Source organism: Syngnathoides biaculeatus, chromosome 4 (genome assembly GCF_019802595.1).
Source record: "Syngnathoides biaculeatus isolate LvHL_M chromosome 4, ASM1980259v1, whole genome shotgun sequence".
Taxonomy (NCBI): Eukaryota; Metazoa; Chordata; class Actinopteri; order Syngnathiformes; family Syngnathidae; genus Syngnathoides; species Syngnathoides biaculeatus.
The window spans coordinates 23,393,271-23,407,534 of record NC_084643.1 but is presented as its reverse complement, the minus strand read 5'-3'; the positions used below and the strand labels follow the sequence as shown (position 1 = coordinate 23,407,534).

Here is a 14,264-nt window from a genome sequence, read left to right as displayed (position 1 = left end):
GGCCCCATGAACTTTTAAACCTTTCGTCACTTTTGAGGCTTCAAACATAAAGATATAAAATTTTCATTTTTTGTCAAGAATCAACAAGTGGGACACAATCGTGTAACATTACTAAATTTATTGGCTATTTTCAACTTTTCTGACAGATAAAAACCTGAAAAGTGGAGCATGCAATATTATTCGGCCCCTTTGCATTAATACTTTGTAGCGCCACCTTTTGCTCCAATTACAGCTGCAACTCGCTTGGGGTATGTCTCTATCAGTTTTGCACATCAGGAGACTGAAATTCTTACCCATTTTTCCTTGGAAAACAGCTCGAGCTCAGTGAGGTTGGATGGAGAGCGTTTGTGAAGAGCAGTCTTCAGTTCTGCCCAGAGATTCTCAATTGGATTCAGGTCTGGACATTGACTTGGCTATTCTAACACCTGGATACATTTATTTGTGAACCATTCCATTGTAGATTTGGCTTTATGTTTTGGATCATTGTCCTGTTGGAAGATAAATCACCATCCCAGTCTCTGGTCTTTTGCATAGTCCGACAGGTTTTCTTCCAGAATGGTCCTGTATTTGGCTCCATTCATCTTCCAATCAATTTGAACCATCTTCCCAAACCATGAGGCTGCCACCATCATGTTTGACAGTGGGGATTGTGTGTTCAGGGTGTTCAGCTGTGTTAATTTTACGGCAAACATATTGTTTTGCATTGTGGCCAAAAAGTTTGATTTTGGTTTCATCTGACCAGAGCATCTTCTTCCAGATGTTTGGTGTGTCTCCCAGGTGGCTTGTAGCATTAACTGAGACTTTTTTATGGATATCTTGAAGAAATGGCTTTCTTCTTGCCACTCTTCCATAAAGGCCAGATTTGTGAAGTGTATGACTGATTGTTGTCCTATGGACACACTTTTCCACCTCAGCTGTAGATTTCTGCAATTCATCCAGAGTGATCATGGGCCTCTTGGCAGCATCTGTGAACAATCTTCTCCTTGTTCAAGGTGAAAGTTTAGAGGGACGGCCGGGTCTTGCTAGATTTGCAGTGGTCTGATACTCCTTCTATTTCAATATGATTGCTTACACAGTGCTCCTTGAGATGTTAAAAGCTTTGGAATTTTTTGGTATCCAAATCCGTCTTTGACCTCCTCCACAACAGTATTTCGGACCTGCCTGGTGTGTACCTTGGTCTTCATGATACTCTCTGTACTTTAAACAGAACCCAGAGACTATCGCAGAGCAGGTGCATTTATACGGAGACTTGATTACACACAGGTGGATTCTATTTATCATCATCAGTCAACATTGGATCATTCAGAGATCCTCACTGAACCTCTGGAGTGAGTTTGCTGCACTGAAAGTAAAGAGGCCAAATAATATTGTACGTCCTACTTTTCAGCTTTTTATTTGTTAAAAAAAAGTGTAAAATATCCAGTCAATTTTGTTCCACTTCACGACTGTGTCCCACTTGTTGTTGATTCTTGACAAAAAAGGAAAATTTTAGATCTTTATGTTTGAAGCCTGAAATTTGGCAAAAGACTGAAAAGTTCAAGGGGGCCCGAATACTTTCACAAGGCACTGTATATCTCGGGACAGGCCACAGGACACATTTGTCCTGGCCCCTGCAATTGTCAGAATAGAATCCATCAACCAACTAAAATAAATACTCAACAATGGCATAATATTTTATTAACACGATTGAATTTCTTTCGGCTTGTGCTGGTAGGGGTCGCACAACGTGACATATCAGATGAACGCTCATATTTGTTTGGCAGTTTTTATGCCGGATGCCTTTCCTGACAGAACCCATCAAGGGTACTGGAGACCCCAGTGAGATACAAACTCACGACCCTTGGTTTACCAAACCAATGCTCTAACCACTGAGCTTTGGGGCCTCCATTTTATTAACACAAGTGATAACACATGGTACAGTCTTAAATTAAAAAAATATATTTGCCACTGTTTAACTTAGAGATGAAAGTGGACTTTTGTGAAAATTCCTGAAAATACAAATGCGAGCACTCGGGAGGTCCGGGGGCATAACCCCCCCCCCCAGGAAATTTTTGAAAAAATTGATGGCTGTGGCGCGTTCTGGTGATATCTGTGAACAAAATTCAGACAAAATTGAAAGGAAAATGTGGAAGTCCTGACCAAAAAAAATTGGGCAGAAGTAGCCCAAGGGCCAAGCTCAGATTCCCCAACCAATCACTGGATAGCACGAAATCAAATCATCATTGTCATTGAAATATGCTTAAAATATGTCAGCTTATCTCAAGACAAATGAATTAAGGGAAGTATTCAGGAAAAACACATCTAAAATTGTCCTTTTCCCCACATTATACATATCGTATAGATATAGAATACACAAAAATATATCTTGGAATTTCTACACTGTACAGCAAAACATGTTAAAGAAGTTGATCTGTGGTAATTACTATTCACGTTTAAGTCTCAAACTTGTTACGTCGCATTGTACTGATACACTCGACCACATTGCTCACTATCTTAGCTATAGGTCTAGTAATACTAATAGTATAATGAGTTGCCTTTAATATATATATATATATATATATATATATATATATATATATATATATATATATATATATATATAAATACACACACACACACACACACACACACACACACACACACACACAGTCACTCACATTTGAAAAATGTACAGGTGTGGCCAGTCATGCTCACAGGTAAAGTTGCGGGTGTGATTAAGGATGGCCTTAAAATAACTTACTGGATTAATATAACATATCTGTAAATTAAAAATAAAATAAACAAATACATAACTAAAATAGAAAACTAAAATTTAAAACTCAGAAATGATCATTTCCAATTTCAACTGATTAGTGGAACATGATATAAAACGGTATTTAAAATTTTTCATCAATAATAATTCTATATCTGACAAACTTTATCTGAAGAAAAGTTAAATGCACTGGCCTGTCAAGGAATAAACATGAACGATCTATACTCGCAATGTTTTGAAAATGGTGAAAGTTTAGTTCAACATAATCGACATTCGTGGTGTAACTGAATTTCCTTTGACATGGCTCATGATGTTGATGACTTTCGACGTAAATGCTCTCGCATTACGTGAAGCATTTCTGAACATGCGCTCTCGTACATGCTCCGTACATGCTCAGTACGGTTAACTTGCATTTCCTGTTTCGAGGTGACTATGGTTGTTTTGGAGCAGACTTGTTTAGTTAACAATATTGATGAAATAAACACGCGAATTAATATAAAGACCACACAAAATAAGCGACGTCTTGAGAGAATGCAACATGGCCATGCTCGTGAAAGCAAAAACAACGAACTCAAGCGCATGTTCATTCAATGTTGTCAACTAATATCCAGATTAATTTTAGGCAATTTTTCCTCAATTTTCCAGAGCAATTTTCATGAAAATTTAAAAATCCAGAATTCCGTGAAAATCCGGAAGACTTTCATAACTCTTAACTTACTTTTTTTTTTGCATGAAATATTTGTGCATAGTGCAGTTTATCCACTACATTACACATCCTTGACCAAGACTTCAAAAGAAGCATCTGACTCATCTCCAATCTGAAAAATATCCCTCATAACTACCTTTGGTGTATCACTGTTAAACTGACTATTGATGACTTGGCCCAGTTTTGGTGTCTCCTGCATTCATGAATAGTGAACCCATCTTACTCCCACAGCATGTCACCTTCTGTGCCATCCATGGCGTTTGTGAGGAAACTTTTTTTTTTTTTTTTTTTTTTTTTTTTTTTTTTAAATCCCAGGAGTCTTGGTTCACTAAATTCATCATAATTTTCAGCACTTTGAGGCGAAGCTCCACAATGGTAATACAGTACAATTTGAAGCAGGTCTTCATAGCGTCAGGTCGCTGTCAAAATGAGAGCTCAAACCACGTACAAATCAGTGTAATGGGCACTTTGGAAAAAAAAAAAAAAAAAAACAAAAAAAAAAAACAAGTATTTCAATTGTGTGCTATCCCGTTTTGTTTTTAAATGTGCCCATTACGATCTTACTACGTAGTTTCAACTCACGCTGTTTTGCTTCCGGTTTGGCCACGTCATCGACCGGAGTGATGATTTCTTTTAAAAGCGGCTGCACAACTAGTCCTTATAGTCAACATGTTTTGTCTTCATTTATGTTAAAACAAACTCACGGGCTGTCGTTTCTCATGTTTGGTGGCATAGCAACAATATGTTACACTAATGATTGTAAAATGCAAATTCCCCACCCCCGAGGAGGTCAGAGTTCAGGTTGGTGGTGCACATTAACATTACATATATAAATGTGTAACATAAGACATCGAATATCATGTCAAAATTTGAGAAATTACAGTATATGTGCCCTGCAATTTGCTGGCGACCAGTTCAGCCTCTACCCTGCCCTCTCGCCCAAAGATCACTAGGACAGGCTCCAGCACACCTGTGACCTGACTGAGGATAAGCGGTACAAAATAATTAATGAATGGACATTTTGGTGGTTGAATGAATACAGCATTGGTTTTATATTGTAAAGTTTGTAGACTTATTGAGATGAAAAATACAAAAGAGCATTCTCACAACTTGATTTCATGAAACTTAAAGATGTTACTCACAGCTGTTTGCCAGGGTTCAGAGAGCCAGCATCTATTTCTCTGTCAAAATCTGTACGTAGGTCTTCCAAGGTACCATCATCTCCAAAAGCACCCCATTCTGTATTGACACACATCTGCCCCTCATCACCATCCAGCACTTCGAGGTTCCTCATTTGTTCCATGTAACAGGCATTCGTTCCTGTTCCTTTAAGAATGAAATGTGAGTAATTAACGAGTGTTTTTTACTCTTACCAGTTAATACACACACTGACTCAGTAACGAAAACCTCTCCACCCCATTGATAAAATATTTCTGAAAAACTGAATGAGCAGCAGAAAAAGTGCAGTAATGAGAAGTAATTGATTCTTACATTGCCAGGGCAAGGAAAATGTACATAATTTTTGAACATTTGCTTCAGTTTGTTTCTGCTGAAAGAGGAGCAATAAGTTTGCTTGATGTACAGTAGTACAGTACCTTGACTTGAGTGCCCCAATTTCCAAGATTTTGGAGTCAAAAGGCCCAGGCTTGTCAATTTTTTTTGCTTTGCGTTGAGCCAAAATTCAAGTTACAAGCAAGCTTCACATAAGCAGACGCTCAACATAAGTTGGGAAAAAAAAACAAGATGCCCCAGTTGCCAAAATTTTGGGGATTCAAATTTTTCAATGCAGTCCCGCCCAGTCTTTATATCTCATGAGTATTGGTTGGGAGTCCACTGTAGATACAATTCTCTGTATGATCATAAAGACTTTATGGGAGGCATCAACTACTTGTGGTTCGCCACTATTCGTGGCATGGCGCTGTCCCGATACCCCACAAAAAGAAGGGGTTTACCATATAGTAAAGGGGGAAAAAGGATCTGTGGATCCAAGGAGTTAAAAATATATCAACAAATTACCACCTTTGAACGAATACAAACAAGCCATAAAACTTTTCAGTGCACTTTTTTGTAAATTATACACAATGTTCTCTTGACCAAATATTCCAGCTGTGTAGAAAATAACCAAAACTCACCGACAATGAGACCAATCTCACAGTTACGATCATCATAGCCACAGGTCATCATCGTGCCGACTGTGTCGTTAATGACAGCCATAATGTCAACACGGATGTCCTGCAATAAGATATATTTAGGAAACAATTTAAGTTAGCGGTAATACCGGGACCCCAGGAAAGAGGATATTATTACAATTCAGCAGTACATTCAAGCAGGTATAATTTAATTAGGTTTGTTTAATATTTTTGATGAACTGTTGAACTGAAGCACATATAGTATTATCCACTGGTTTGCGTGGACTGAAATGTTTGGGTTTGGTATATGAAGATAACAACAGAAGAACATTTCATTTTCTATTTCCAGGTATTTACATCTAGATCTGATACACAACATGGAGCCTATCTCACTGCTGGAGACATTGCTGCGACTGCTGAGGTGGATCAGTCATTCGGGAGACCAAATTAATGCTTCCACTCTCACCATGAAGCTGTCTCTGATGTCTCCAGACTAGGTGAGAACCAATTCACCCAGATGTTTGTGATATAGAGTATGGTTATAAACTAGAGATGGGCACACTACGAGCCGCAGGCCACATTTGGCCCTTTGACCATTTCAATGCGGCCTCCACAGATTGGTACAAAAGTGCCTGAATCAGAGCAAAATCATGACTACATTCATTGGACCTCGTCTGCAATGCCAAATGGTTCCAACCAGGTTGTGCTGTATTGCCCACTGGTTCAACCAGGTGGTAGGTCAAGTGATATATTGAGTTGATATTGTTCTGTTTTAACTCTGCTTCAGCACAGAACACTTCAGCCACTAAAAGTGGACCAAAGATAAGAAATGCCAACAGGGAATGCTGAGGAGTGAAACTCCCACTCGCGGAAAGAGAGAAGCAATACATTGATTAACCCAACAGAGTAACTAGATTGCAGTTACATGTGGATTCATAGCTTTTCTCAGCCCAGCAAGACTGTATGGTGATAATTTGAAGGTTGACTATTCAGCAATAAAGGTATTTTGCAAAGCATTTTATGGAACATGAAATTTGTCATTATGTGAATGGTGGAAAGAAAGGGATTAGGTGATTATTGATTCTACAATGCACAATGACTGTGCAATAACAAAAAAGTGTAAAGTAATGCACAATTTCAGTATCTCCACGCTATTCTGATATCCTTTCTAAAAAGTTAATTTCTTGTCACTTTTTTAAGTTACACATAACAGTTTTACAAGCGTTAAGTGCACAATGCATTGTGGGTCATCCCACCAGACTGCTTTTACATGTGGGTTTACAGCATTTCTCACCTCAGCAAGACTGAATGCTGATGATTTCAAGGTGGACTATTCAGCCATCTACAAGCATTTTGCAAATCACAAAATTTGCTATGTGAATGGTGGAAAGGGATTGTGAAGTACTGTAATTGTTGACTACAGTGCACAGAGCAGTATCATAAAAGTATAATGCACAATTTCACTATCACTAGACTATTTTGATTTCTTTGAAAAAAGTGTGTTTTGTTCTTTTTTAATTGAAACCTACAGTACCATGAAATATTTGCCCCCTTCCTGACTTAATATCACTCAGGCACAACCCAGGGAAATACAATGTGCAGTTTTCAAATGACAATTCAATTTCAATTCTTTCACATCGCTCTGGAGGAATTTTCCCGCACTGTTCTTCTGTTCTTTATTCAGTTCAAGCAATTCTGAACTCCACGTTTTCTAGCATGAACTTTTGAGGTCACACCACAGCATGTCAATTGGATTTAAATCCGTACTTTGACTCGGCAACACCATAACTTTTTTTTTTTTTTTAAATCATTCAGAGGTGGACATGCTGGTGTGTTCCAGATCATTGTCCAACTGCATGATCCAAGAGCGGTTGAGTTTGAAGGCATGAACTGAAGGCTGGATGTTCTCCATCAGGATTTTTTGGTACACAACAGAATTTATCCTTCCAATTAATCACAGGAAATTTTCCTGGTCCTGAGGTAGTGCAGCAGCCCCAAATCATCACACTGCCTTCACCATGTTTCACTGTTGAAATACAGTTCTTTTTATTAAATGTGCCATTTTTGTTAGATTTAACGGGCCGCACACCTTCCAAAAAGTTCAACTTTTGTCTCATCAGTCCATAGAATGTTTCTCCAAAAGGTTTGATGATCATCAAGATGTTTTTTGCTAAATGTAAGACAAGCCTTGGTATTCTTTGCTGAGTGCAGGGGGTTTTGCCAGGGAACTCTCCCATGAATGCAATTTTTGGCCAGTGTCTTTCTTATGTCAGTCACGAACACTGCTGACCTTAACTGAAGCCAGCATGGCTAACAGGTCTTCAGATGTTATTCAAGGTTCTTTTGTGACCTCTAAGATGAGTCGTTGTTGCAATCTTGGAGTAATTTTAGTTGCTCATCTACTCCTGGGAAGGTTTGCGACTGTTCCCAGTTTTTTTCCATTTGTGGATAATGAATGACAGTGGTTTGTTAAAGACCTGAAGCATTGGAAGTGGCTCTGTAACATTTCCAGACTGATTGATTTCAATCACTTTTTTTCCTCATTTCTTCTTGAATTTATTTGGATCATGGCATGATGCAATGGTTCTTGACATTTTGTTGCCTACTTCAAGTTCTCGGACAGATTCTATTTAAGTGATTTCTTCTTTCAACAAATATGGTGGTAATCAAGTTTGGGTATAGGTTGTGAAATTGAACTCACCTTTCCAAATTTGCGCTTAGTCACAGTGACTTTCTGAGTTAAATATTAATATTTACTTCTTCCACATAGGTTTCATTTTTAGGTTCTTAATTTTTGCCCTCATGGTAAATGAAATTATCATTTAGAAAGTGGATTTTGTGTTTTCTTGGGTTGTCAATGAGTGATATTAAAATTGGCTTGATGATTTTCAAAATATGAAAAAAAAAAAAAATCTGGAAGGGGGAAAATACTTTTTCACGGCACTGTAAATAGTTTTACTAGCGTGTTAAGTGCACAATGCATTTGTGAGTCATCTCAACGTGTATGGTCATAAATCGATGATGGAGATTACTGGCTCTCTCGCTGAAAGATTTACAATACTTAACTTAAATATTTACAATGAAAAATGAGAACTTTCAACTTCATTGTAGTCTGGACTGTCAGCTGGTTTGACATGCGACACAGCTGAGTCACGCAACCAAACCAAATTTATTTGTATAGCACATTTCATACACAATGTAACTCAATCTAACTCATGATTAAAAATGCAAAAATACAAAGAAATAAAACCATTGAGGAAAGTAAAATGAAAACGTACGTATAGTGCACAAAATATCATTGAGAAGTGTGAATACTATAAAACGCATAAATAAAAATAAGCGTTTTTTAATGTGGATTTGAAACAATACACACTTGGGGTTTATGTCACCTGTGTTGGCAACTTGTTCCATTTTTGTGCAGCATACTAGCCAGATGCTTCTTCATCATGTTCGCGTGCGCTCCACTATTTGACCTGAGTCAGGCTATCTCAGAGCGATACTGGGTTTGTATTCCACGAGCATTTCGTTCATGTATTAAGGACCTGAACCATTTAGTGATTTATAGAGCAGTAGCAGAACTTTAAAATCTACTCTAAAGCTGATTGGAAGCCAGTACAGAAACTTTAGAATTGGAGTTAAAGGCTCTGACCTCTTTGTTCCGGCCAGAAACCGAGCTACAGCATTTTGAATGAGCTGCAGCTGTTTAAAGCTCTTTTTGAGGAGTCCAGTCAGAAGACCATTACAATAGTCAAGTCTACTTGAGATAAAACCACGGACGACCTTCTCCTGGTCTGCTTGACACATGCAAGCCTTTAGTGTAGATGTGTTGTTTAAATGGTTAAAAAAAAAAAAAAAAAGTACCGTAATTCCTGGCCTACAGAGCGCACCTGGTTACAAGCCTCACCGAGTACATTTGTAAAGGAAATAACATTTGGTACATACATATGCCGCAGCTGTGTAAAAGCCGCAAAAGTCCACATTGAAACCCACATTGAAACACGTGATATTTACAATGAAAGACAGTACACAGGAAGAGTTTAATGCAAACGCAAACGCTAACAGGGCCGGTAAAAGTCAGTTCCTCGGCACATATACTCCACAGGTCTCATTCTTAACTTTTCCACTCGAGAGCCCCCTTCCAGACGTAAGAAAAAATGCACAAATTAGCCGCATCAGCGCATAAACCGCAGGGTTGAAATCGTGTGAAATAAGTCGAGGCTTGTTGGCGGGAAATTACAGTAATTGATTTGATATGACTGTTGAAACCCAGGTCTGACTATCAGAACACCAAGGTTTCGGACTTGGTCTTTGATTTTTAAAGATAGTGAGTCCAGGTATTTACAATCCTTCTTTTCTTTATTGCCAAAAACAATTCTCAGTTTTGTGGTAGTTCAGTTGGAGAAAATGTTGCTTGAGACAGTGGCACAACACCTCAATTAAACTAGTCATCTGGAGACACAGCTAAATAAAACTGTGTCATCTATATAGCTATGATAGTCAAAATTAAAGTTCTGGAAAACTGGACCCAAGGGTAGCATATACTTATTGAACAGGAGGGTTCCAAGAACTGACCTTGAGGGACCCCATAGGTCATTGCCATTTGTTGAAATTGACCACTTCTATTAGAAATTCTTCTTCTATTCGATTACAAAGTGGTTCCTTTCCTCCAGGTAGGCTCTGAAGCATTTAAGGACTGCTCCATTTAGTCCTATACAGGTTTCCAACCTGTTTAATAGTATATCTAGTTCCACGGTTGATCTACCGTATCAAAAGCCGCGCTGAGCTCCAACAAGACCAAAGTTGACAACTTCCCCGAGTTAGTATCGAACCTTATAACATTTAGCACTTTGATAAGAGCAGAACATGTACTGTGATGAGTTTGGAAACCTGATTTGTCATAAAGGCCATTTAAATTCAAGAAATTTCTGAGTTAATTAAAGATAATGTTGGCTATGAAAGGGACATTCGAGATGTGTCAATAGGATGCCAACATTGCAGCATCCATCAATTTGTTTTCAGAATAATAGTTACCTTAAGAGGTTTAGGAAAATTGCCAGACTGTTGTGAGCTATTGATTATTTGTTGTAACTAGTTCTGAGTTACGCAGCCTATCAATCTAGTTAATGACAGCGTGATTATGCGCCGCCCGCGACTGGAAATTTTTGTACATAAAGACATGCCACTGTCGCCAAGCATTATTGGCGAGCACACATAAGTGGAAAGAAATGAAAAAAATGAAACCTGAAACCTCTTTTAGAATTACAGTTTTAAATAATTGCCGTTTATGGCTCTCACCCTAAAAGGTTCCTGACCCCTGGTCTATAGAGTTCATAGTCATTTTGGAGTTTAGTTTTTCTTCATTAACGTTCTGCTTTCCTATATTTTGATTTAGAGCTCTTGACCAACATTGTGCTCCTCCATGGTGTTCTAGGTCACCTCAAGATGGTCTTAGTTTTAACAGGAGCGACACCATTCTTGGCATTTGAGATATTCATGGTGAAATTTTTCAAAAGATCATTGACTATCTCAGCATACCCAGTTTGTGGACAGCTACAGTCTTCATAAACTTAGTGGCAAAACTTTAAATACCATTTTATATCATGTTCTACTAATATCAGTTGAAATTATCATTTCTGAGTTTGAAATTGTCATTTGAAAACTGCCTTTTGTGGGTTATTGGGGGAAGAGATGGAAATGTGTTGATTGGTGCCAGCAGTGTACTAAATAGATGGAAAGAATACTTTGAGGCGTTGATGACTGAAGAGAAGGAGAGATTGAAGAGCAGAAGAGGCATGTGTGGTGGACCAGGAAGTGGCAATGATTAGCAAGGGAGAAGTTAGAAAGGCACTAAGGAGGATGAAAAATGGAAAGGCAGTTGGTTCTGATGACATACCTGTGGAGGTATGGAAATAATTTGGACAGGTGACTGTGGAGTTTTTGACCAACTTGTTCAACAGAATACTAGCAGATGAGTGGATGCTGAATGAAGAAAAGGAGAGGATGAAGAGCAGAAGAGGCATGTGTGCTGGACCAGGTAGTGGGAATGATTAGTGAGGGGGAGGTTAGAAAGGTACTCGAAAAGATGAAAAATGGAAAGCCAATAGGTCCTGATGACATACCTGTACAGGTATGGAAGCCATTTGAAGAGATGGCTGTGGAGTTTTTGACCAACTTGCAGAGGTGTGGGAACTATAGAAGAATAAAATTGATGAGCCAGACAATTAAGTAATAGGAAAGAGTAGTGGAGGCAAGACTCGGGACAGAAGTAGTATTTGCGAGCAACAGTATGGCTTTATGCCTAGAAAGTACAGTAATCCCTCTCCACCTATTGCAACTTCAGTGCACCGCGGGTTCACCCCCCTCCCCAAAAAAGCCAAAAAAGTCTTACAGGAGGATGTACTATATTACTTTAAGAAAAAAAAAAAACCCAGCAACTCTCTACCTCCCTCCTCAAGCCTTCTCTGCCATTTTCTACACTGTTAAAAGTGTGTACGCGACAACCTCTCTAGTTCAAAATGCCTCCAAAGCGCTATGCTTGATCTTAAAGATGCCCCTGAAGCACCCAAGCTGAAGAGGAAGATGCAAAATAAGAAGCTGGTTCAAAAAGGCAGCTGCGTTTGCTTTGCGGACAGCGGATTGCAGAAAAATGCCCTAGTGACTGAGGAAGAGGGGGGAACTGCGTTCGCTTTCGCAGGTTCCAGAAAAACAGCCCGGTGACTGAGGAAGAGGAAGTTGATGGCTCGACGAAAAGGTAAAACTTTTGGGTATGATCAAAGACAGCAGAAGTTATGCTTTTGTGGCGCCATTATGGCATGAACGAATCAGCGGCACATTGCATAGAGAATGATGTGGTAAACATCCATAAAAACGTTTCAATAACTTTCAATAATTAAGCAAAATGTGTGATGATGAACCTCAAGCTGTCAAGTTTAGCATTTGTGTTAATTGGGTTATTTTGTGGCGGTTTACATAATTCACCTACGGGACTTCGACTTAGGTTACGAAGTTCCGCATGGACGTTATTGGTGGTTACACTTCCGGTGTTAGTGTGGGTAGAGAGTTCCCACCGTAAGTGGTTCACTCTGTTGATGTCTGCATTAAAACGAGGTTTGCTTTGTGTTCAACACTCCGCCTCCGACTCCTTTTCTTCAGCGCTACACTGGTGACCCCGACATCAGTCCTGGCGTTTCTGAGACTGAACACGGCAACTGCCATCCTCAAATTGCCGGAGTTTTGAGAGACGCCCGCGGCAGTGTGGTTCGCGCAGGCGGAGGCTCGATTCGCCCTCCACGGGATCTCGGATGATACCGCGCACTATTACCATGTTGTCCCAGCCCTCGGGAGCTCAAAGGCGGCTAGATCAGTGAGTTTCATCACATCTCCCCCGGCCCGAGATAAATATGCTGGGCTCGAGGCTCAACTCCTTAAGGTTTTCGAGCTTTCACAGCCAGAGCGAGACCCACGTTTTTTGGCTATTAATAGACTGGGGGACAGCAAACCTTCCGAACATGGAAATGATGCTAAACCTGCTGGGCGCAGGGGAGCCTAACATCCTTTTCATGGAACTGTTTCTCAAACACATACTTCCGCATGTTCAGACAGCGCTCGCTAACTCTTCTATCACTGAGCCCCGTGCCCTGGCTGAGGAGGCCGACCATTTCTTCCTGGCCACCCAGTGCTTCTCCCCTGGCCCCGGCGCGCAGTTACTCGCCGCCAGGCGTGGGGGTGCCATCCAGCAGGGGCCCCATCGCCACTGACGGCCGCGCTGACACAGGCTTGTGCTACTTCCACGCCCGTTTTTTGCGCAAAAGCGAGGAGGTACTGCGCCCTTTGCAACTATGACTTGGCAGGTAAACGCCAAAGCCCGGGCTCCGTAGCGGCCGTGAGCGTGGGCGGGAAGAACCGGCTGGTCTTCGTCTTGGACACCCTTTCTGGGTGCAAATTCCTTTGCGACACCAGCGCCCAGAGGAGCGTCCTGACCGCCACAGCTGATGACGCCGCTAGCGGGACTCAGGGACCACCCCAACTGTCCACGAATGGCTCCCCTATCCGCACGTATGGCATAAAGACTGTGGACTTGTGTTTCGGGGGTCGGCACTTTACATGGGACTTTGTCACTGCCGATGTGTTGTTCTGTCTCCTCGGGATTTTTTTTTTTTTTTTTTTTGCGACCAGGGGCTGATGGTGGACGTGAAGAAGGGCCGTCTGGTGGATGCACTGACTTTCTCCTCGGTTGCCTGTGTCCACAACGAGGAGACTTATGGCGGTCTGTCCAGTTCACTCTCAGATGGTACCAAGTATCAGGTCCTCCTTGGTGAGCTCCCTGGCTTGACATGGCCTACTTTCTCCTCTGCTGCTACTAAACATGGGGTCGAGCACCACATCGAGACCAAGGGCCCCCCGATTCACGCTAGAGCCCGACAGCTCCACTCCGAGAAGCTAGCAGTTGCTAAGTCCGAGTTTGCCAACATGGAGTGCTTGGGCATCGTCCGCCGCTGGGATAGCCCTTGGGCCTCGCCGCTACACATCGTCCCTAGACCAGAGGGCAGGTGGCGACCGTGTGGTGACTACCTCCACCTTAACTACATCACTACACCCGACCGCTACCCTGTCCCCCACATCCAGGATTTCTCGGCTCACCTGGCGGGCAAAATGCTGTTCTGCAAGGTCGACCTGG

At 40.9% G+C, this 14,264-nt stretch overlaps 1 protein-coding gene across 2 annotated transcripts in view; it reads right to left on the bottom strand.

The window, feature by feature from the left end:
• hk2 (hexokinase 2) overlaps positions 1 to 14,264 on the bottom strand; it is a 62,914-nt gene that overhangs the window by 27,867 nt on the left and 20,783 nt on the right. For both annotated transcript variants that reach the window (XM_061816869.1, XM_061816868.1), the window contains exons 6-7: positions 5,591 to 5,690; positions 4,601 to 4,784 (exon numbers count right to left, since the gene is read on the bottom strand). In XM_061816869.1, the coding sequence (XP_061672853.1) occupies positions 4,601 to 4,784; positions 5,591 to 5,690 (284 nt within the window). The remainder of the gene's footprint in view (positions 1 to 4,600; positions 4,785 to 5,590; positions 5,691 to 14,264) is intronic.